General features: G+C 21.9%; 8 protein-coding genes across 8 annotated transcripts; 5 read left to right on the top strand and 3 right to left on the bottom strand. All coding sequences in view use genetic code 6, as the record gives it.

Annotated features, from left to right (window-relative positions):
- Nucleotides 1-812: 812 nt before the first annotated feature.
- Nucleotides 813-1,682, bottom strand: TTHERM_00420800 (hypothetical protein; the record flags this gene model as incomplete). The annotated part of the gene is made up of 1 exon (XM_001033335.3): nt 813-1,682. One exon carries the CDS (start codon nt 1,680-1,682, stop codon nt 813-815), a length of 870 nt encoding a protein of 289 aa, XP_001033335.1.
- A 1,588-nt stretch (nt 1,683-3,270) lies between these two features.
- On the bottom strand, nt 3,271-6,173 carry TTHERM_00420790 (EF-hand pair protein; the record flags this gene model as incomplete). Its single annotated transcript, XM_001033334.3, has 6 exons — nt 3,271-3,639; nt 3,707-3,959; nt 4,028-4,266; nt 4,458-4,676; nt 4,943-5,536; nt 5,613-6,173. 6 exons carry the CDS (start codon nt 6,171-6,173, stop codon nt 3,271-3,273), a joined length of 2,235 nt encoding a protein of 744 aa, XP_001033334.3.
- Nucleotides 6,174-8,468: 2,295 nt separating this feature from the next.
- Nucleotides 8,469-12,019, top strand: TTHERM_00420780 (hypothetical protein; the record flags this gene model as incomplete). The annotated part of the gene is made up of 4 exons (XM_001033333.2): nt 8,469-8,732; nt 8,987-9,556; nt 10,115-11,780; nt 11,994-12,019. Exons 1-4 carry the CDS (start codon nt 8,694-8,696, stop codon nt 12,017-12,019), a joined length of 2,301 nt encoding a protein of 766 aa, XP_001033333.2. The 5' UTR covers nt 8,469-8,693.
- Nucleotides 12,020-12,908: 889 nt separating this feature from the next.
- TTHERM_00420770 (transmembrane protein, putative) lies at nt 12,909-14,079 on the top strand (the record flags this gene model as incomplete). Its single annotated transcript, XM_001033332.3, has 7 exons — nt 12,909-13,095; nt 13,147-13,297; nt 13,358-13,503; nt 13,563-13,618; nt 13,671-13,736; nt 13,794-13,894; nt 13,953-14,079. The coding sequence occupies exons 1-7, from the start codon at nt 13,011-13,013 to the stop codon at nt 14,077-14,079; spliced, it is 732 nt and encodes a 243-aa protein (XP_001033332.3). The 5' UTR covers nt 12,909-13,010.
- Nucleotides 14,080-14,846: 767 nt separating this feature from the next.
- Nucleotides 14,847-15,522, bottom strand: TTHERM_00420760 (transmembrane protein, putative; the record flags this gene model as incomplete). The annotated part of the gene is made up of 2 exons (XM_001033331.3): nt 14,847-14,912; nt 14,977-15,522. The coding sequence occupies 2 exons, from the start codon at nt 15,520-15,522 to the stop codon at nt 14,847-14,849; spliced, it is 612 nt and encodes a 203-aa protein (XP_001033331.2).
- Nucleotides 15,523-17,021: 1,499 nt separating this feature from the next.
- On the top strand, nt 17,022-18,467 carry TTHERM_00420750 (hypothetical protein; the record flags this gene model as incomplete). Its single annotated transcript, XM_001033330.2, has 2 exons — nt 17,022-17,529; nt 17,695-18,467. The coding sequence occupies 2 exons, from the start codon at nt 17,022-17,024 to the stop codon at nt 18,465-18,467; spliced, it is 1,281 nt and encodes a 426-aa protein (XP_001033330.2).
- A 1,466-nt stretch (nt 18,468-19,933) lies between these two features.
- Nucleotides 19,934-21,499, top strand: TTHERM_00420740 (mRNA capping enzyme; the record flags this gene model as incomplete). Its single annotated transcript, XM_001033329.3, has 1 exon — nt 19,934-21,499. One exon carries the CDS (start codon nt 19,934-19,936, stop codon nt 21,497-21,499), a length of 1,566 nt encoding a protein of 521 aa, XP_001033329.1.
- A 785-nt stretch (nt 21,500-22,284) lies between these two features.
- On the top strand, nt 22,285-24,630 carry TTHERM_00420730 (endomembrane protein; the record flags this gene model as incomplete). Its single annotated transcript, XM_001033328.2, has 8 exons — nt 22,285-22,392; nt 22,459-22,626; nt 22,674-22,783; nt 22,842-22,908; nt 22,965-23,714; nt 23,778-24,112; nt 24,167-24,319; nt 24,369-24,630. The coding sequence occupies 8 exons, from the start codon at nt 22,285-22,287 to the stop codon at nt 24,628-24,630; spliced, it is 1,953 nt and encodes a 650-aa protein (XP_001033328.2).
- Between the last annotated feature and the right edge of the window lie 351 nt (nt 24,631-24,981).

Genomic DNA, 24,981 nt, shown 5'->3' with positions numbered 1-24,981 from the left:
TTTATTTTGCTTAAGGAAATTAAAAACAAGAAAAATTGATCAATAATTTGTTAAAAATTTTCTACTTGATATCTAGCTATATAGAATTAATAGAAATTTATAAAATTATAGCTCATCAAAATTTTTAATTATCAAATTATAATTACATCAGGTTATTATAATCAAATTTGGTAAAATCACCAATCAGATTCATTTTTTAAAAGTAATTAAAATTGAATGTATTTATACTTGTAAAATTAAGTAATGAATAGACATATAGATAGATACATAAATAAATAAATACATACTTGCATTAGAAAAAGGTTTGATTTTGACTTTAATTAAATATAAAGAGGATTAGAAAAAGGATTAGAAATGGCATCAGTTTTCATTACTAATTTTAGTATGAATGAGAATTTGAGTTTATATTTGCACTATTATACTTTTTTAATGAATGCTTATCTTTTATGGTTGGCTTAAGTTTTTTTTGAAAACAATATTTATTATTTACAGTTTACATTCCTTGTGAAAGTAGTAAGAAAATTATGTTTTGTAATATTTTTTAAACATGCATCCATCCTTTAAAAGCATTTAAAGGATTAAAGAAGCGCTTTGCTTGATAGTTGTACCAAATGAAAATGATAAGAGAAGTAATAAATATTTCTAAAATAATAGTCTGTTATTATTCATTTGATTAATTAATTGATATAGTAATTTTACTTAAATTAAAATATTATTTGCCTCTTTTGTACCATTGAATTTATTTATTATTGTGACTTTAACAATATTTTAATTGTGTGAATTTAAAGAAATAGAAAAATAGTGAAAAGCTTTCAGTATATTTAACTATCACTAGTAATTAAATCAATCCGTGTGAGTTATTACTATATTTTTATTTATCCATCAATAACATATACTGTATACGATTTTTAGCGGCTGGGATTACGCTAACGATTTATTATGCTGCTATTTTTATTATAATCTAATAGATCAATTGAATTAAGATCCATATTTTAGGTTATCTTGCTACTTGCTTTGGTAGAAGCGCCTCTTTTTCTTTATGGACAAGCCATTGTATCATCTTTTAAAATACAGGTAGTATTGGCAACTCCTAAAGATTTAGAATTCATACGTGGATTAATTTACTATGTATTGTTACTTAATCCATGTATTTCATTTATACTTTATTAAGCTATTAGACTCGGCTTATTTAAATTTTCACTTTATTAATTCTTAGAGAACTCCTATATTAGCTACTAAGGGCTAATATTATTTTAAGGAGAATCTTAGTCACAAGGTCTGCCTTCATCACCTTAATAATCTTCACTAGTCTCCAAAACAAAAATAGATAAATACTAGTTAAGTTGTTCTATAATACTTTTAACCTTAATATTTTCAAGATTCTTTTGATTCTTGTAAGCATTTTATATTATATTTTTACTACGTTATATTATTTATGTCAAAATATCAAATGAGTTTATGAATGATTAATAATCATATTATCCTTCATATTATTCCATTTATTTTTAAATTAGCTGCATATCAGCTTTTGCATCTATTTTTTCAAGTTTTTATTCTATTTTATCAGAAGCCTTCAAAAATCTAAACATAATTCTTCTTGCTTTGAGCAGTTAATTAGAAATTTTGTTGAGCTACTTCATAGAGGTTGCTCCATTATCTTATTTTCCCACACAAGATCCCATTTTTCAAACTTTTTTTGTTGTTAAAATTATTATTTGAGCTATTATTATTTACGATTGATGGTGATATTCTTACAAAGAGTTAACACTTATTATTTATTCTATTTGGAATGAATTTAAGTTATAAATCAAATCAGTTTTTACCTACACTTCACACTTACTGGGCTTAGTTGTTATTGATTATAATTAAAGTATTATTTAGCAAAAGCACAATTTTAGAGAGAATAGAAGTAGAATTAGTATAAGTATTAGTTATTATTTTCCTGTTGAAAGTATTTATAGTAATAGTATTAGTTAATTTAGTTTAGTTAATATAAAGCGATTTACAGCCTTCTTAAGTTGCAGGCAGTTTTTATTTTCTTTTTCTTTTGTAGTTATTTTTACTTTTTTAATATTTGTTTTTTGATTTAATTTATTTTTTTCAATTTAGTTGATCATACAAACTATTTTCCTTGATAAATTAAACCTTTAAATATCTTTTTCAGAGGTTAGAATTTACTAATATTATATATTCACAAATTTGTTGCTTCAATATTGCTTATAAGAATAAGTAATGTAGCCATATATCTCATTTTTTTGGTTGTTGCTTTATATTTTTACTCATCAAATTGTATCAACAAATTTTTTTTTTTTCAAACATTTTCTTCTTATATTTCTAATTATTATTTTTCTTTCATTTCTCTTACTTATAGCTACCAACTTACATAATCTATAAACAAATTAATTATTTGATTCTTGTAAGATTTAAATAAAAATAAATTGTGTGTGATCAACATTAAAATCTCTCACCTTCTCTAATAGTTTCCAACTATATATAGCTTATTTACATTTTCTAAAATTCTTTATAGAAAAAGCAAAATTATTTCAAATTACAAAATTGATAAATAATTTTTTTTATTTTATCTTTCAAAATATTTTGATATTTTTTTTACTCATAAATCTCTTTTGGGAAGATGTTTATTTATCTCCTTTTAAAAATAAAAAACTACCAAAAAAAAGAATTAAAAACAAATAAATTTTATAAAAATACCATAAAAATTTGATATTTTATAAATTTAAATATTTCTAGTTTTTGTTTATAATTCAAACTAAATTACAAAGAAATTGTATTTGCTTACATTTTTTAATAAAATAATGCTTTTTTACTTTTTCTTTAGTTAAAAATGGAAAAATTTATTACTTGTTAAAAGTTGAAAATTTGTGATTAAAAAAATACAAATAATTTTAATTTTTTATTGGTTTCTAACGCATTCGTAAGTAAGTTTGTTTTTAATATCAATTATTATGAAAGCATATTTTTAATTTGTCTTAAATACAAATTTCTATTAAAATTATAAATTTTCTATCAGAAAACAAATAGATTCAAATAAATAGAAACAATTATAAATTGTATTCTAAGAAAACTCAACCTTATAAAAAATTTATATATCTATCTATCAATCAATCGATCAAATAAATTTATTTAAAATTTTGAAAATCTGAAATTATTCTTAATAAAAAATTATTTAAGAAAACACGAATAGAAAACATATATATAATTTATAAAGTCACAAAAATTAATTTATTTTATTAGCTAATAAACACAAAATTTTCAAATGATATCGAATTTCTTATACCAGTTTGAGAAGGTATTTAAATCGAGACCATGAGTATATGGATCAAGATTGTTATCAGTAAAAGCAGAAAGAGCCATGGAGAAAGCTAATTTAGCAGGATCCTATCTGGCTAATTCAGAATCAGGATTTCTCATGAAGATAAGATTAAAGGAGGATTAGAAAAGAGTATAGAGTTCATTGAATTATAATATTTGGTCATCATTTTGATCAAAAACGTCAAAAATACCTCTGACTTTTTCATTTTCTGTACCAGTACAAAGTAAAGAGAAAGCACCAAGAATTTCATTCCAGTCAATAAATCCATTATTATCGATATCAATAGCACTGTAAAAGTCAGTTAATTCCTTTTATTTATTATAAATATTGTTTGTTATTTTTAAAAATCTAAGCCTATTAAATTTAATTTATTACATTTTTAAGAGCATTTAAGTCAATATTAACAGAGCACTTTACGTATAGCTCTTTCATAAATTAGAAGAAAGCACCAAAACCAAGTCTTTCAGAAACCTTATATTCTTTAAGGAAATGAACTGCATCCAAAAATTTAACATCTTAAAGTTGTAATTTTTATCTGAAAGTATTGATGCTTGATTCGTTTAATTTAGAATCTAATACTTTTTAAAGTCTTTCGTTTGTAATCTTTTGATAGTCTTCATTTTATTTGCTTTACATAAATAGTAAATAATAAATAAATATTTCATAAAGAATTAAAAAATAAATCTGATGTATTACGTAAAAGCATTGAATTTCAACAACTTTTCGTTTCTATCCTTTTTAGCTTCAGCCAAAATTTTTTAGACGTGTACCTATTCTTCTTTTATTCCTTCAATATCTGTTCCGTGGAGATTGTGCCATACGATGAATTCTTCATATGAAATACGATTATCGAAGTTAAGATCCATTTCTTTGAAGATACCCTAAGCGGTTGCAGCAGCAATTTTTTCAATTAAGAATTCATGTTCAAAAGCCATCTAGATTAAATATTATTATTATTAATATATTTTTTTAAATAAATCTTTAAAATCTTATATTTAAATTTATATTAAAGTCATTAGATTTAATTTAGCTAATAAATTTAATTTCTATTTCGTTATTTTATTAAAATTGTTCAATGTGGGGGTTTTTTAAATCAAACAGAAAAAAATATTAATAAATTATTTACATCCTAACTAACTCTACGGCCATCACCCATACGAATAACACTTCTCATGTAGGTAGTCATTTCGGAAATATCAAGGGTACCAGATCCATCTTCATCAACAATTGTAAATGCGGCTTCAAGCTTTTCCTTTTCTGAGGAGTTTGAGAGCATGACAAAACCAAGTAAAATTTCATCAGCATCCAATAAACCGTTGTTATTGAAATCAAGGTAGAAAAAGATCTATTTAATTTGTTTTAAAGGTGAATAAATTTTATTAATAACAAATCTTTTTTTTTGAAAAGAAATTAATTGTTGTATCATCAAAATATAATCTTAAATATTGAAATAAACAACAAAGTTAATTGAAAAATCACCAATTAACTAATCTCTAAACCTCTTTCTTTTATTTTTGAATTATTTATTTTCTATTACTCTATTGCTTGGATAGAGGATCTCATAATTTTTAATACATGTTGATTGATTTTTATTATAGATAATTAATTTACTTGTAACAAGTAGAATACATCCTCTGTGTTAAGAGATCCAGCGCTCATCAAGGTAAGAAATTCGTTTGGATTAATACCAGTTTATTTGTTTTCAAGTTTTGCCTTAAGAATTTCCTATTAACCTTTAACAAGATCTTTGACACCAATTTCATCAATGTGGAGCTTATGACGGAGAGATAAAAAAGTTGCGAAATCAAGTTCGTTAACAATTTTATAGAAAAGTTCATACAAATCTTTGTGTAAAGGTTGGCCTGGTTACCATTTCTCTGTAAACTCTTTAAGTCTCTATTACTCCTTTTAAATTTGTCTAACATTAACCTAAATTTTTTAATCCTATTTTGGCTTGTGTTAAGCTCTAATACTCTCAATTTTGTTATCGTATTCCACCTCATTCTTCATTGATTTTGTTTATACTGAAGTAGCCTAGTAATTTGGAAGTTAATTTCTAGCTGCTGCTCTCTTTACTTTATCATCACCATCTTCTTATTAGCTTTAATTTGAAGTACCATTACCTGCAGTGGCACCTTAATTCTAATACTAAGCCATCAAGTTAGCATAATATTCATTAGAAGCAGAGTTTGAGTTAGAGTTGGGCTTTTTATAAAAAGAAGAAGATCATTTAATATATCCTTGGCATTTAAAAAAAGTTATTTGAAAATAAATTTATTACTTATCTTACTTAATTTGCAGTGTAATTAGTTGTTGTTGTTGTTGCTGCGGTATTAGTAGGTAAGGTTGAGGCTCCATATGTTTAGTTTGAATATAAAGTTGTTGATGGAATATTGTAAGTTTAGGTGGTGTAAGAAGACACTCCACCTATGTTTCCAGTACTGGAAGCAGGAATAGAAGAAATACCTGTTGTATAAGTATTTGTTGTTGTAGTAGTAGGAGTATAAGTAATACCGGCGGTAGTAGGAACAGTGTAAGGTGTTTATGAAGGACTATAAGGAGTGTTTGAGACGTTGGTAGTGTAAGTTATTTAGGTAGTTGTTACATTTTAAGCATTAATAGCTCTTCCGAACAAAACAACTTCTAATTCTCTCTTTAACTAAACCATTGCTTAATGCTTTTGAGCATCTTAGACAGCTGACTCTCTAGATTTTATGAAACTTGTCAAAGCAGAAATGACTCTTTAGTCTCTTTGCTAAATGAACTAAAGTAGACGGTCCTTAGAGGCGTTAGAAAAGTCAAGAGTTTTAACAATTTCGGAAAATAAGTTTAAGTCTGACATTTTATTGAAGCTATTTGTAATATTTTTTATTGATTGAATAATTTTTTTATTGATTTTTATGTAAAAGATTCAATTTTATTTACAAAATATTTATAATCAATCACAAAAAATGATCCTTTTAAATAAAATTTCTTATTTCCTATTAATCAACTTTATAAGTGCCCGAAATCAAGGATTTTTTACTATGGATAAGTAATAAAATTAATTGAATTAATCTAAGTAAAGTTAATAATTATATTAATTGATATTCAATTAAATAGGAATTTAGATATCTTTATAAAGTAAATCAATATCATTGATTTTAAAAAACGTATTTGCCAACTTGTTTATTTGTGATTAACACTAATTTCTATCTTTAATTTTCTCCGATCTACACTTAAAATTTTTCTTCATTAATATTTATTTGTTCATTTCAGACCAAAAAGTTTAAGTACGAATCACTTAGATTTTCTTTAAAAGATATTTTCAGAAAAAAGTTAATTAAGATACTCTTAGTTTTTTTATTTTACACAAGGAGTTTTTTTATCAAAAAATGAACCTTAAAATGGAATATTATTAATTTTTTAATGCATATAAATTTTAAAACCCTAAATTACAATGATGTTAATGAGGAGTAAACTAGTAATTTTCATTTATTTTATATTGTATCTGTAAATTATTTTCTAGTAATATAAAAATATTATGATTAAAATTAACTAAAAAATTGTAGGGCGTTAAAAGATATTTGAAAAATTAATGAGATGTAACTAGATGATATTTCATTTTAAATTAAATTCAAAAGATACCAATATTTTTGGAACATTTATTTTACATTAAAATAATTAATGATTGATAAGAATTTAAAAGAAATTTTATAATTCAATTGATATAGATAGAATTTAACTCAAGTTTATTATTTAAAATAATAAAATATATTTTTTTTCATATGTTTTTAATCAGTTTATTAAGTAATTATTTAACAGTTTTTAGTTTTACTTTAAATATACTTATTTATTTGTTTTAGTAATAAATAAATTAGATTCATTTTAAAGCAAAATAAAACTTTAAATAAATTGTACTGAAATTTTAATTTAGCAAAACAAATTTGGATTTATACTTAATTTAAATCTAAATTTTTTATTGATTAAATTCAAAATTATTTATTTCATAAAATTTTAATTTATAAAAATTAATTTAAAACCTCCAAATTATAATTTTATAAAATTTTTGATAATTAGAAATTAAAAATAATTTTATTTAAATACTTCTATTTTAAATCTTCTTTTATTGTCACTCTTAATTATTCTTAATCTATAAAATAATTTAACGGATACTTCCTCTATAGAGACATAAATTAGAAAAATTAATACCTATATGTAGGGAGATCGATTTTATAAAAATTAAATTACAATATTTTAAAAATAATATTATTATATATAATATATCATCAGCTCAATACGTGTGGAATATTGAATAAATCAAAAATACATTTTACGATATAATTAAAGAGTGCTAATAAAATGATATAATATATATTTAAAAATTAGAAGTACTCTCTTTCTATATACACACACTTTATATGATAGAATATCATTATTCTTAATATTATTATTAATTCTTTTAGTAAAAATACTATTCCAAACTTTTTAAGCTAGACAATATAGTAGTGTATTAATCATTTGTTTAATTAAAAAATTTCATATTTTGAATTTTAAGATACTAATCTTTGATCAATTAAAATTTAAATCTATTAGGTTTAAAAAATAAACTTTAATTAAAATTAAATTTTAAATTTTCCTAAAACTATTTCTTTTTATTTTACATTTATTAATATTTTTAATGAGTTTTATTATAATTTATGCTGGTAGAATTAGTTAAGCATATGCAAAATCTTTTTCGAAAATTCCTATTCTTTAATTACAGCAATTATATTTTTTTTTATTATAAAAAATAATAGAATTTTATTTAATTTTAGATATTTTTTAAAGCAAATTTTGATTTGTAAAAGTTTTAATAACTATTTTAATTTTAAACTTGTTTAGAATTATCAAACTTTTAAGAAATAAAATTAGTAGCATTTAGATAAAATGGAGTAAAAAATAGTTTTGAAATGAAGTATGTTAGATTTTGATAAGTAATTAGAAAGAATATTAATATTTTATATTATTTAAGTAATATTTAGATGTAAAGTAATTAAAAATACTTGATTGATTCATTCATTCATTCACTCATTGATTAATTTCTTTATAAATTTTGTAGATTTCAGATGAAATCTAATAATTAACATAATCATATTATTATGATAGAAAATTTATTTTAGTAAAAATTGTTAGTATTAAGAATATTTGTAAATAAAAAGATAACCACTAAAAAGAAATCGATCAGAGTTAATAGGCAAAAAAACTAAATAATAAAGGAAGATAAATTCAATATTAGTTTATATAATTTTTTTAAGCTTAATTATATATAAAAGTACACTATAAAACTCTTGATAACCTTACAATTAGTTAAGTTATTCAAAAATTCTTAAAAGAATAAGATATGGCATCTACAATAGAGGCTCAGGCATTTCAATTTGAAGTAATATACTCATTAAAATTCAAAAAAAATTAACTTAATATGAGTCTATAGCATAGTGAGCTAGCCATTATAATAAGAAATTATGGGAATATGCCTATTATTTATGAATTAAGCATTAAATCTAATATATTATATTGAAAAGAGATAAAGCAATTTTTTGTAAAACTTAGCAAATTGAGTACTTTTAAAATAGCTTGCGACAATCTTTGCGAATAAATTCATAAGCTAATTTATTTTTTTATTTATTAAAAAAGATGAGACCTGAGACATCAAAATGCTAGCGAGGTGCTCAGAATAAATTCAACAAAACTCTAACAGGTTTTCATAGTAATAATAATGAGAGTTAGAGTTAATAAACTTAAGGATATCAAAATGCAATGGGGTATAATGATAATTTGATGCAATAAAAGGGAATGATGAATATAACAGGCTTTAACTTCAGATAAAATAAGCATCAAGATTAAAAAAATAGTGAATAAAATTATCAATAAAAAACACCGAAGTAGTCCATTGTTATTTAGCAAAATTAATAATTTAGTTCAACGTCTTAAGGATTTTACTAAAATAAGCGCTAAAATTCGTTTTCTAAGGGAATAACTTTAGAATAATACTTCTAAAATGCTAAAGATTATGAACAAGTACCATAAGAAGAGGGAAATGGTTAAGGAAATTAATTAGTAAATTAAAAAGTTACTGATGGCAATAATGCACCATCACGCAGTAAATTCCCTTAGTCTTTCTAGCTGAGCGATATAAAAATAATAGATGATGATTTGCAAGATAAAAATAATTTAAGATAGAAGTCTGAAAAATTTGAAAGCTAGGTAAAATATTTAGCAAAACATGTTTAAGCAGAAGAATTTTTTGTTTGCAAAAAATGAATTTGAATATTAGAAAATGGGGTAAATAAAATAAATAAATAGAAACAAACAAACAATCAATCAAACTAACAAACAAACAAAATATTAAAAATATTATTGAAATAGAATCACTAAATTTTAAATGAAATATTAAGTGAGACTCAATAAACCAATATCTTAATCAAATCAATTTAATTATTACAAAATTTTTTAATCTTCTTAGTTTCTTATAAAACTTTATTATTCTTCTCTTTCTTATTTCATCAAATTCTTAAATAAGCAAACAAGCAAACCCTTATAGGAATTTAGTTTTTTTGTTAGTTTATCTGCTTGTTTTTAGTTATTCATTCTTCTTCATTAGAATAGTTATAAATTAAAAAAGTTCGCTAATAATAATAATTTTTTGTTAGTTGAAAATCTGAGTTGGCATTTTTTAGCAAATTTATTATGAAAACTGCTTTCAAATTTGCATCTTTTACATTTTTTTTTTTTGATTAATGAAATAATTCATAATTCAAATAGGTAAACAAAAGGAATAGCCAATCTAATTTCGATAAAAAAAACTTAGAATATAATGAAAATATGGTAGAAGAGGAATATGATACTGATGAATTTGAAATTCATGAGGAGAGTGATGAAGAGGAGGAAGAAGATGATGAAGAAAACAAAAAAAGAAAGAAAAAGAGATTAGCAGGATAAATGAATTTATCATCTTCAAAAAAGTAGGTAAAAAAAGAAGGCGAGAGTAAGAATAGCAGAGCTAATCCTAAAAGTCCTTAGCTATCAGGAGAAAAATAATAGAAGTAGGAAGTAAGTAGTTTATAAAATGAGAATTAAGATCCTTCCAGTGCTGTGGATGATTTTGAGGATTACGATACTAACGACAATAAAAATTAAAGAAAAGTGCTAAAATAAAAATACTCATTAAAACCAGAAGAATAAAATAAGTCATAAAAAGAAAATGATCTTAATTAATAAAATAAATCTGCATAAAAACTTGGGAGTTCAGAGAATATTAAAATATCTATTTCAAATGAAGATCAAATATAAAAAAAGATTCGTGATAAATATTTTAAGAAAACATTGCACAAGCCATTTGTCACTTAATAAATTGTTTAAAATAGTCAATCCAGCAAAAAAACTAACACTTCTAATCCTCATTCAATATAAAATACATCTATTGCTTCAACTGTTGGCAGTAGTAATTCTACATCTAACAATAATTCACTTCTTTTCTCTAACTAGTAAATTAACTAAAATTAAAGTTAAATTGTAGGTACTTAGAATAACATAAAAGTTAATTCGCCTGCAAATTAAGGAGGATAGCTTCAGACAAATGCAAATTTTATATCTAATAACATAAACGCAAATGGGAATAATCCTAATAATTAGTAATAAGGAGGTTACAATTGTATTTCAAACATGAGTTCTATTCATACAAAAATAACTGCATAATATCAGCCTTCATCTACTGGTCACAATTTTTATTCTTAAAACCATTAAAATATAAACGGAAATAATGGATTACCACCAAGCTGTAACAACAATAGTCCGAATACGTATTTATATGCTGCAGCAAATACTACAAACAGAAAGGCCAATAGAAGCCAAAGTCCACTTCATACTTTTAAAAGACAATCTAACTTAGGACACTCTCAGCAGAGAAGACTCTCCAAAGAGATAGCTGAGCCTAACTCTCCATCAGAGGAAAATCCAATAATGAGAACAACGTTCAATAATACCACAAAAAAATTTAAGATTCAATAACCTAACAATAATAATATTTTAAATAACTATGATGCAGCTAACGGTGCATCATCTTTTGAAAATCACATAGCATTTAGAAATAGTTTCTATAATAAAGGACCTCCTTTGAATTCTCTACCTAACAGTAACTATATAAGTGCAGCTAATAGTCAAAATAACAACAATAACTCAAAGCAAAGACTTACAATAAATGATTTTTATAAAAATTAAAGTAAATATGATTGCTATGATCAGCCTATAAGAAATGGAGGATTTAACAGTTAGAATAGTGGAGATTATTTAGCAGATGTTATGATGATGCGCAGAACTGCAAAAGAAAATAAGTTTTTAAATTAAAAAGATAAAATTTAAGAAATGGTAAAAGAGGACGTGAATTATATTACAAAGCATGCAGCAAGGTTTAACATCAATCCAAGTGAACGTAATTTAATTTTTTTTATTAAAAATCCATAAATTAAAAATTCGTTACAGTTTGTTTTTGAGGCATTTAAAATAATGATTGGAAATTGAAACAAAAAAATTGAAAAAAACAAAATTTTCAAATTAAAAAAACTTTAATTAAACAAAATATTATTTAAATAAATTTTATTAATTTATTTTGGAAAGTTTATTTAATACATTTTTTTATAAAAAGTTGTATAAATTAAGCAAAAGAATTGAAAAAAAATCTACCAAGTGTGATACAGTATAATCTAAAGCACAGATAGTATGAGTTAAATGAATTTAATTGTAAATAAAAAGACATCTTTCTCTCTCTCTACCTCCATACCTACTATAAAAATGATAGATGATAAGTTATAAGATCATTTATTTTTAAACCTTTAATAAATAATTAAACTAATTATAATATAAAACGAATAAATACTCCTTTTCTTCTAAATATAAATATATTAGTTATATAAAAACATTTAATTATATATAATTCTAGTGAGGGTAAATAATTAGTTAGTGTATTTTTGCCTATAAATTTACTATAAGCTGCTAAACTATTAAGAAAAGTTGGGAAAAAACTAATATATTTATTGAAAACAATAAGTAAGCATTCAAGAACTAATTTTGAGATATCTCCTTTTTTGATTGCTATAAATACCATTTTTGCTTTGGCTATATAGCCCTTTAAGATAAATTTAAATAAAGTGAAACTAAATTAAATTGATGGATAGATAGATTGATTGATATAATGTATTATCTTTATTTTAATTAAACAAAAATTTATATATAAATTAATAATAAATAAATAATCTAAAATAAATAAATAAATAAATAAGTATATTACAAAAATTAATATTCTATTTTCTATTTATGTATTTTCCTCTTCTAAATAATTTAATTTAATTACTCAATTTTTATTTCTTTTAAAATTTAAATTAGAATATCTTTATGTTAATTGTCAATTTAATCAGAATCTGAATTACTTCTCATCAAATTGTTCAAATCATTAACAGAAAGACGTTTTTAAAGAAAACTTTTCTGTTTTCGTAAAAATTATGTAATTTTACTAATACCAAAGAACTAAAAATTATTATAATATGCTCAAGTATTTTAATTAATTGATTATCTTTTGTTATCAAAAAAAAAATAGTTAAATTTGTAATTAATATTAATTAATTGTGTTTTTTAATCATAATCTTCAAGTTAAAAAATTGATAATATGTCCTTCCAATAAAGTTCAAAAGAAAATAGGCTTAATACATCAAATTTATAGAATGGAAAAAATTAAAAAAGCTAGGAAGATGGTAGATTTAGTTTAACTAAAATATTATGTACTCATATCAAAAATAAAATAGGATTCTTTAGCGAAGTGCAAAGTTTGTTTGCAGAAATTTAAAAAAACATTTAGATATAAAACTATGGAGATTGCTGTAATGTAGAAGAAAACAATCAAATTATTCAAGAGAACGAAAAGCTAATGAAAAAAATAAAAAATATTTTATAACAGTAAATTGAAAGTTATATTTTGTAAATATTTATTTGATTAAAGCACACATATACAAATAGAGAGATAGCCAGAGATAAAAAAAACCAAAATAAAGGATATATACTGTAGTGCGAAAAGTAGTTATAAATGTTTCAAAAAAAAATAAATGCTTCAAAGTAAAAACTTCAAGAATTAATAAGATAGTAGCACTAAGAAGCAGAAGATGGTATAAATTAAATTTATTGTAATTTCCTTTGATTTTCATTCATATAATTTTAAAAAAAGATGAAGAAAATGGTTTTTTATAGGAAAAATAAGTTATGAATGACATGGATTTTATTGTAAAATATAATTAATATATTAATTTGGATATTAACAAATACTTTTTTAAAGTTATACGAAGAAACATTAGATTAAAGAAAAGAGAGAATGGAAAATGCACATAGATAAATGAGAGCTGTAAGCAAACAATATAAATAAGTGCTGTTTATTCAAATATTATTATTAATTAAATAGGTTCATACTATCTATTAGCAAATAGATAATATAACTGCATAATAAAGTTAGTAATTAAAGGTAATAGATGGACATATTGAAAGCACTTTCTCAAATACAAAGTAAATCTTTGATTCAAAAAAAAATAGAATTAAATGGCTATTTTTTAAATTTATTTAGAGATACAAATAAAGAATTAGTTAGAGCAAAATAAAATCTTGATAAAAAGAACAAAAACAATTTTAATATGCTATTTATCTTAATAGTAGTTTTAGTGGTTATGATTATCTTTATAAGTTATAAATGAAGTAGAGAAAATATTTATTTGTTTTGAAGACATTATTAATCAATCTGACTGACAATAAATAACCAATAATAATAATAATATTAATCAAATAGAATCCTTGTTAAGTCAAATTAAAAAATTTGACAAATGAATTTAAATTAATTAATAATAATAAATTTAAGAAATAGAAATTTAATATAAATGATGATTACTCATGTATTTATTTATTTATTAAATAGATATAATATTTATTTAGTTAACTGTAAATGAATGAATGAATAAATAAATAAATCTTTTTTTTTATGCTTTGAGTCATTTTATGTTAAAAGATAAATTAATTAATGATTGAATAATTAATTAATTAATATTAGTATTGGGTTAATATATACAATTACAAATCTTACACACAATGAATACAAATCTTCATATGATAGATAAAAATGTATTTTTATTTTATTTTATATTATTTCTTTTTTTTTTTAATTTACAAATAATTTGCTTTTCAATGAATAATCAAATTACACATTCATTTATTTACTCAGCTTGTTTGTCAAGTTTGTTTGTTTTATTTAGTTAGTTAGACAGACAAAGTTTCTTTAAGTTTTATTTTTAGATAATTTGTCTGCATCCTACAGGTATGGGTAAAGAATTAAATAAATAGCTTTATTGATTAACAATTTCTATAATAAAAAGTAGGAGTAATAATAGCTATTATTTTTGAAGGCTGCCTTCACTTATAAATATATTTTATTATAGTTTAGTTTTAGATAGATCAAGGATTCATTCTTTCAACTTTAATGCTTTTCCTTTTCTTCTTATTCTTTATAGTAGTCAGCAGAATCGAAGATCTTTTTCTAATTATTCATTTAGAAAATATTATATATTAAAAAAAAATTTTTTTATGAAAATAAATTTTACTTCTTGATTGGATTTTCCTGGTAAAAGTACTTTCTTCTTTCCTTGCTTTTTCATTCTTTCTTCCATTAACTTTGCTTATCTAGCCATTTCATCGTCGTCCTTAATTTTAAAGAAAATAAATATGATTAGATAAGTGCACAATGGTCCATATAAAGTAAAAAATGATCTATCTTATTTGAATAAAGCTTATTTAACAAGCGGATAGAAAAATAATTTACCATTTTTCTTGAATTAAACTTTGTTTCTTTTTGTATTTTACTTCTAATTTATCAATTTTTGAAATTTAATTATATATTATTAGAAATATCTTAATTTACTTTTTTATTTCTAATCCTACCAATTTAAAGAAAAGATATCTCGCTCTAAATATTTGCAAATTAGAACAATATTTAACAAATTAATGTTCTCTTTTTTCCTTATCAAAAAATAGAAATTGAAATCAATATTCCTTGTATTTATTTATTTGTATATTTACTCTTTTTTTGTTAATTCTTAAGTGCGCGAATATGAAAAAACAAACATCAAAAGTAACTTGGTTTTTCTCATTTTTTTACTTTTCCACACTTTTTAGTTATTATTTAATAAAATGTTTGCTGATTACCCCACACTAAAAATTAATCAAAATCAATTAAGTATTTTTGAATTTTTCCCCAATATATCTTTGAACTGACCCAAATTTTCTGTGGGTAAAAATAAACATTAGATTTAATTATTTACCATAGCCAGTGCAATTTCAATATAAAAAAAATCTATTAATATCTAATTACTAATTACTCATTATATTATAATCATAAACAAATTATATAGAAAAGACTAAAAGCTTTTAATGAAACCTAAAAATATTCATAAAAGGTAGATGTTTAGAGAATATTTAATATTCAAATACTAAAAACATATTAATATCTTTATTTTATAAAAGTTATTTTTAAAAAAACTATTTTTTGTTTGGGATATATTTACAAGCAAGAATATATTATGTCTGTTAACATAAGATTGTAAGTTAAATACTAATTTGAAAACATAAATAATAATTAATGAAGATATTTTATTGATTTTAGGAGTAAGACACATAAAAAATACTGCAGGTTTAGTATTAAATAATATTTTGGAGATCTTAAGCCTTTTAAAAATTAATGTTAATAAACTTCTATGTTTAGTATTTTAGTCTTACATTATTTATTATAATTATTTGAATTTTATCTATTCTCTTTTTTGTAAAGTTTTCTTATATCGCCAACAATTTAATTTAATTATGTAAATTATTGTAAAACACTTGAATGAATTTTGTATTAATTATTTTACTTTTTATTATTATTAATGTATTTATGTTCAAGCATTTATCTATTTTACAAATACAACTTTACTGATCTTCTGATAAATGACATTAATTAGATTGTAATTGAAAATTATTTAAAATTATTTTTCTTTCAATTATTCAAAAGAAATTAAATTAAAATTAAGTTTTATATTTTTAATTTTAAAAATAACATTTTTATCAACAATAAAAATATTTAAAAAATAATTTTATATTTTTATTTCAAAATTTTATAAAAAGTATTATTTTGTAGTGATTTTTTTATCTTTTTTGATCAAATAACAGTTATAAAAATCATTTTTTACATGATTAAAGTTTAATTTTATTTAACCTATTACTATATTTATTACTAATAAAACATTAATATTTATTTATAAAAAATAATAATTTTATCATTATATATAGTATTTAAGATTAAATATTTAATGATTCAAAATTTCCAAAACTTCTCTGAATTCATTTTATTTATTTATTTATTTTATAATTTTAGATGTTAAAATAATCTTTTGACATCTATCTATTTGATTATGTTTAAAAAAATTAACATTAAATGTATAATTTAAAAAAAAATATTTTTGGGAAAATAAATATAATAAATTTTGTTTTATAATAAATATAATCATGCAAAATTTAAATTGAAATGGGTTTTATAATAATCAGCTCAAATAATTATTCATTATATAATTGAGATTTTATACCAAATATTGCTCATTCTTTAATCCACATCTTAATGTTATTATCAAAGTACTAAATTAAGATTTTTAATTTAAAGGTTTATTTTTTTAAGATTAAGGTAAAGAAAGAACTATTATTATATTAATAGAAAATGCTCACTGCAGATTTTTGCAAATTTAATAGCAGTGAAGCCTAAAATTTTAAATAAATTTAATCAGCTTCTATTTTACTTTGGAGAAATAAATTAAAGCAAAGTGCTGTTCTACCTATCCTAATATTAAGATCATAAGTTTAGAATATTAAAAATCCGCTCCACTAAAATAAATTAGAAAATAGAATTCAAACATAAGATAATAGAGAATGCTTGTAAAAAGACAGAAAAATATAAAATATATACTTGTAGTGGAATTAATTAGCTAGCATTCTTCAATAATAAGGTCCGTTAGGAGATTTTAAATTACTAGTTTAGGACTTCCACTAGCCAACATAAAAAATGAAATTTAAAGTAATTATCAATGATAAGGAGAAGTTAATAATCTCTGCAAGCTGGTAGCAAAGTATTGGTATGCTTTTTGAATAAAAAATATTTAAATATCCTATAGTTTGAGATTCATCAAAATATATAAAGATGCATGATTAAGTTCTAAATGTTTATTTTAACGTACTCTCAAATATTCAAAAATACATTTTAACATAGACTATATTATTTTTTTTATTATCATTAAAAGGAGAATTATGTGATAAAATCCTCATATCGTTTTTTAGCACTTTTATTTACTCAGAATAGTAATTTAATGGAGTGTTGGCTGTAGAAAATCTTCCTGTATAAATTAATAAATTAAAAATCAATAATAAAATGGTTTGCATGAAAGATAAGATAGGAAAAGTGGCTAATTAAAATGATATTATCAGTGTCATATTTAGCAAAAAAACATAGATTGCTAATGAATCTTAAAAAAAAATCCTGAAAAAGTATGAAGAATATAATTAAAAAAAAGCAAAAGAATTGAAAGAAAAATAAAAAGAAAAATCTGTTTAAATAAATTCTCAAAAGTAAAGTAATCCTGATTAGAACAATAATTAAGCTTAAAAGAAAAGTAATTTATCAAGTGAAGATAGTGAAATGTCAGATTATGATAGTTTTCTTAATGATATTTTAAAGAAGTAAAAAGTTGAATCATAAAGTGAAGAAGAAAGCTAAAAAACTTCTTTTAAAATAAAATGCAAGTTTATATTAAGCATTGAAAAAATTTATGTTGATTTATGGGATCAATTCAAACATGAAAGAATAAAGTTTAGCATATGTTAAGAAGAGTCTCTTGAAGATTTAAAAATGATCATTGAAGATATAATTGGTATTGAATCAGAAAAAATACAGATAGTAAGTGAAGTTTATTAAGATTAAAGATTATATGAATTGGATCAAATAAATCCAAACTATGAGTTGTTCAATCAAGAAACAACTTCTTTAGACTATTTCTATAGGCTTGTTGGTGGATGAAAATTAAATAACTTTTAATTTGTTATAAACATACTAATTAATCTATTTTTTTTCTTCTAAAAATCAAAGCCATAGTTATTTTATCTGCAAAACATATTTAACTAATCACTAAATTAGTAAGTAATATTGTTTGTAATTTGGTTAATTTTGATTTTATTTTTAAAATATTTAAATTTTCATTTTACTTTTTAAATTTTATATTGATATTTTTTTATTTCCTTTCGCATTGAGAAAAGTATAATTTAAAAAGAAATATTCATGAGAATATTTCAAGATAAATAAAATAATGTGCAATTAATACTTATAAAACTAATTTTTTTTCTAAAATTTTAGATTTGAATAAAACTATAAATTGATTAAAAATTATAATTTAATTGAATAAATTAGCTTTAATTTATTTTTTCTTATACTCTAAATAATTTATTTAATTGATTATATTTTAGAATAAATAATAATTAGAGTATTCCCTTATCATTTGTATAACATTAAAATGATTTAAATGAATAATTCTAGCTTAAACAATAAGTTTTCTTCTAAAAGTAAAAATAAATAAGATAATCAAATAATTAATATTAGTTTTTTAAAGAATAAGTAGAATTTTGGTATAATTAAAATCAAATATTTATAAACAATTTATTTTATTTTATTAAAATATTTTCAAATAATTAAAAATCAGAAGAAATAGTCTTAGAATTTATTTAAAAATTTATTATTTTGTTTAAAAAATAAAAAGTAAAATTTTAAAAATCTAATTAGAATAAATAAATAAAACAAATATTCTAATAATTTCATATTGGTTTCAAAATATATTAACAAATTTGATGTTTTTTAATTATTTATTTAATTTTATATTTTTTAAATTTCTAATTTTAAAATTTAATATGGGTAATTATTTTTTTTAGTATATTTGTAAGTTTCTTTCATTCTAGAATGTTAAGTAAGTATTGGAAAATATCTAGAACTTATTTCAGAGAACGTTTAGTAATTAATTTCTTCTATTTGGAAATTATGGGGTTGAAATTCATTACAAGATTTTAAGAATTTATAATTTTTACTCATGGGTTTAGTGAAATAGTAAGGATCGTAGATTCTAACAATTTATTCTTTTCTTATATCTCTTTATCAGTAAAATTTTCAAAAACTTAGAAGCTTTTAAATTGAGCCAATTAAAAGACTGCTTCGCATATTAAAATCTTCAGCCAATTACCTATTTTTTCATTTAATTAGGGTTTATAAGGAGTTTTCCATTAGAATAGTTAATATGCTTTTTAAACAAACAAATATTTTGAAAATAAAAAATTTTAACAAAGAAAAAGAAAGAAAAAAGAAAAAAAAACAAAGTTAGAGGTTATAGAATATAAATAAATCAAAGTCTTAAAATCTACTTTTTAAATATAAAAGTGGAATTAGCAATTTAAACCAAGCTAAATACTTTACAAATATAAAAAAATATATAAAATAATAAAATGATGCAAATGGACAAGAACCGTGAGGTAATTGATGACCATAATCAATTTTTAGAGCGTAAGCGCTAGCTTTTCAATCTTTATTAGCAAAGAAATAGAAACAGAATATTAAAAAAATCAAGATAACTTTTCAGATTAATTAGCGAATAATAAAAGTTGGAGTAAAAAAATGAAGAGTAAGAACTTGAAGATCTTATAGATGCTATGGATATAGAAGCAAATAATATTAAATAAAATGAAAGCAATAATAAAACTGATGAAATAAACTAAAATTTGTAAAACAATCCTGTAATAAACGAAGAACCTAACTCAAGAGATGATCAAAAATTCGAAAATTAAGGAAATTTTTTCGCTTAACCCTAATTATCAAAGAGTTAGCAAAGAAAACTTGAAAGAGAGCGCAATAAATAAGAATAAAATTAAAAATTGGCATAATAATATAGAAAAGAAATACAAAGTTTGATGGTACAACCTTAATACATGATCGAAATACCAGATGATATTGGACCAAATTATTTTGTTATGCCTCGCCCAACTGGTAAGAGATGTCTAGTGATTACATAAAATTAATTTACTACTTCAAGAGATAAAAACGGTATTTTAATTCACAATTTTTAGAGCATACTTCCCGGAGGCTCTAAATTGGGAGAGAAATCTAAATTTTACAGTATTCTAGATTGTATATTTAATGAAGAATAATAAACCTACTATATTATGGATGTAATTATATACAAAGATTTGAATATGGCAGAAAATTCAACCGATATGAGATTCTTTTGGATTCAATAAAAATTCAGTCAAAACGAATTTCAAGATATTTCTGACTGCAATTAATTTAAATTCAAGATAGTACCAAAGTAGATCTGCACTCGCTCATCTTTTAAGGAAGTATATCAATGCAAATTCGACTTCTAAAAAGACGGAATTCTGTTTATTCATAAAGACACTGATTACAAAGGGGGAATTCATCCTAATTTTTTATTTTGGAAGGACACAAATTTTGAAAATTCACCTTTCAAAAAAATTCCTCTTTCAATTACTTCCTCAGAATAAAATGCTCTTCCAAAAGTAACTGCACATTTAATTTGTGATGAGAACTACTGCTTGGGCACTTTAGATAACTATATTCTCTATTAGCTTAGCTCAGAGGAAAGAAAAATCTATGGAGTTTAACCTTATATGATTGTGAAGGTAGAAATTAGTACTATAAAATTAACACCTTTCTAAACTCAACTACTTTAGGAATTCGAATCATACCCACATGAAATTGAGCCTCAAAAAAAAGATTCAAATGCAATCGAAGAAGAAATTAAGCTAAAAAAGAATTGGGTCTTTGTAGAAGATTTAAATATTATTGAAGTTATTGATCCAAATTAAATTTATGCATCAGCAAACAACAAAGATTCTTCATCACAGCAAATTAATGAAGAAGTTGATAACCTAAATTTATGTCCTGACTCCTTATCACAATTAGTCTTTGAGTACAAGCTCATTACCAATCCCATAAGTTTTTCATAAATATGTGAAAGAATAGATATAGAATTAGAAAGTTCAGATGAGCAATGAATGAATAGATAGACAACAGTCAGACATAAAATATCAGCTTTTTATTCTATTATATCTACTAAATAAAATTATAAATTATCAAAAAAATAAAATTTTAAAGACCAAAATTATTAATTAGTTAAAAGCAACACTTTAATGTTGTTTAGCCCATAGATATTTCAAAATAATCAATCTTCCTCATGAACTAAAATATAATCAAAAGAAGTGCTAATCCATCCATCAAGCTTTGTTTTTCAATATTTATAGAAAATAGTATTATTATGAACAAACATCCAACCAAAAACAAATAATTATTATTTAATTTCACTAGAAATCCTAAATAAATAGTTGAACTATTTATTTTAGTGAACAAAATCATAAATATACAAACAATTTATTAAGTTAGTAAGTAATTTAATCAGTAAGTTGCACTCTTTTTTTACTTTATATTAAATAATAAAACATCTTTTAAATAAATATGAATTTATTTATACTGTAAATTTCTTCTATTTTATATAAATTTTCGTATTTAGTTGTCAACATTTTATTTTTCAATCCCATCAGATTTTTACAACTTTATAAGTAAGTATATTTATTTTTTGTATTATTCTTAGATTTTGAATAATATCATTTTTATTGTATGGAGATATATCTATAATCTGATGAGTAACATAATCTTATTTAAAAATTTTTATAGAGTTTATTTTCAGGCTATTATTTATGATTTTGCTTTGTTATAAAAAAAAGTAATCGATATCTTATCAATTAAAAATAAATTATTAAAGATCCTAAATAAAAAATAGTTTATGACTGATTATAAGTTTAGTATTCTCATTAAGGTACTTGTTTTTATTTTATTCTAAACAAGAGCTGTTTTGGCGATACTTAAGACAGATGTATCTTCAAGTAGAAAGGTAGTTTACTTTATACTTTGATTTAACTATCAGCTTATAAATTAATATATGTATTACATATTTTAGATATTCTAAGAAGAATAACGATTATAGTTGGAGTTCAACGAATTGCTTTCAAGTCAGAGCCAATTCCCTGTTAATCCTTAAATTATTCCTTTTTGTTAGGTGGAAAACGACTCTGATAAACTAAGCGCTCATTTACTTTACAGATTTTTTTAGCTTTCAAGTTTTAATGTATAAATTTTTTTATTATATCACTAACTGACTATACATTAAAAAAGGCTTAACTTAAAGTTAAAAAGAACTACTAATTTGAATGTACAAAAGAGTACACAGATGAAGAAATCATCTTATTGAAAAGACTTATAGACTAAGACTACAAAATGAATATGTTATTTTTAGTTTTTAAAGTTTTGAAAGTTATTTGAATATTATTTATTATTATTTAGTAATTTAGATGACTTTCCAATATTTGAGGATGGAAATAAAATAGGTTTATAACTTGGTAAAAAAGAAGTAATTCAAAAATTTAATATATTTTTTTTTAATTGGAATCTTTTATATAATTCTAGGGAGATAAATATTACATCAACAATTATATATACATGCTTATAAACACATATGAGATAAAACCAAAAGAGCATATTATAGACTCTTTTTTTGGACATCCAATTAGCTACAATATAGAATCTGCTTTATGGGAGTAATAGGATTTTGACACTGTCATAATGAAAAATGAAAAAAAATAAGAAATAAAAGGGAATAGATTGACTTTTATCTACCAAGTTCATGTCAATGTTATCAACAACGAAAATGATAGAATAAAAAGAGAAAAAGTTTTTTAAATTTTAAATTTATATATCAAATAAGACATAGATAGTTTTGTATTCTTGTGGATTCCACTTACTGTTACTTCAATTTTACTTGTTTACAAAATCAGTAAACTTGCAAATGAAAAGCAAAAAAAAACATAAAAACATAGTATAAAGTATCAATAGCTAGATAGCTTTGAATAGAAGAGCTAATAGAAAGATGAAGAAATAGATGAAAATTTAACTAGCTGGCAATCATTAGAAACTGAAGTCTTTAGACCTCCATCAAAATAAGGTCTCTTAGCTTGTTTTATCGGATTTGGGTTTTTATAGTTTCTTAATTTACTGTCCTTGGTAGCTCTAGAATTGGTTAATTCATTTATATTGTAATAGTATGGATAAGGTTTATTTAAAAACAGTGATGATATTTTAATGAAATATTTGTATTCAAGCTCTTTTTCTTCTATGATCTACGGATATGCTTCTAGTCTTTACTATTCTAGATTTTAAGTAAAAAAATATTTTGAATATATATTTTTTAAATATTTAAATACTTATTTGTTAAATAATTAGGGGTAATCTAAGTTTCAAATATTTTCCTGCTTGATAATATATTATTTATTATTTTTACTTATACTCTTCTTTTTAGAAGAGAAAAATCATTTAAAACTTATTGATTTGGGATTAGCTTACTAATAAAATGTAGACTCAGATTGCCATTCTATAATTGTAGGCTTTTTTATGCTGATCCCACTTCCAATTTTAATAGGATATTTAGCTGGTTTTGTGAGATCTAAAACGGAGCTTAAACTCAGGTTTAACCTACCTTCGTTTCTTAACCTTCCATCTTCAAATCATAAAACATTCATATTTAAAAGATCAATCCTCAGTGGTTTTCTAAATTTTTTGTAATTAAGAAATGCTTTGATTTTAAAATAATACTTTTATCATTAAATTAATAGGATTGTCATATACCCTATAAATAAAATAGCTCATAGTATTATAGCTTTTAACATTTTAGCAGTTAATAAGTTAGCTCTCATAGCTTAATTCTTATTGATAATATTGTAAATTTCTCTCATCACAGTTTTCTTAACATATTAAGATTTAAATAGGTAAATTTTTTATAAAATTAATTATTAATTTTAACTATTTTTTATCCAGAGGGTATTATAAGTGGTAATGGAAATCTTTTTGGATGGGAGGCTCTATAGGCTTTTACATTTATTTTTATTTAATAGGATACTTATATTTTGCCGAAAATTAAAGTTTTTAAGATATTCTCTATTTGAATCAATACTTAATCCCAATATGTTTGACAACAATACTGATATGTGGAAGTTGTTCAATTCAATTATCATACAATTTTGTAAATCATCTATATTATAAATTTTTAAATTAATATAAGAAGCAAGGTAATTAATGAAATTAATTTAAAAGGCTATTTATTATTTCAATTTGTTTAGTATGAATTAGTAAATAAATAAATAAATTAACTAAAACTATTCTAATATAATTAAAAATTTATTTACAAAATTTTATAATTTTAACATAATTTTAAAAAAACTAAAAAAAATTATATTTTAAGCTAGTTAGTTTATTATGATATAATGCAATAAATAAATAGTTCAAAATTTTATTGATTTGTTTGTTGATTTTTCTTAAAATTATTATTTCTTTTTTTAAATCATTCTATCTAAACTTATAAATGTATAAAAAATAGTCAAAAAATGTTAAAAAATTGTATTTATCTTTCTAATTAGCTCAAATTTAAGAT

This window comes from Tetrahymena thermophila, assembly GCF_000189635.1.
Source record: "Tetrahymena thermophila SB210 genomic scaffold scf_8254475, whole genome shotgun sequence".
NCBI classification, from domain to species: Eukaryota; Ciliophora; class Oligohymenophorea; order Hymenostomatida; family Tetrahymenidae; genus Tetrahymena; species Tetrahymena thermophila.
The sequence above is the reverse complement of the archived record's forward strand: the minus strand, read 5'-3'. Positions and strand labels throughout refer to the sequence as shown.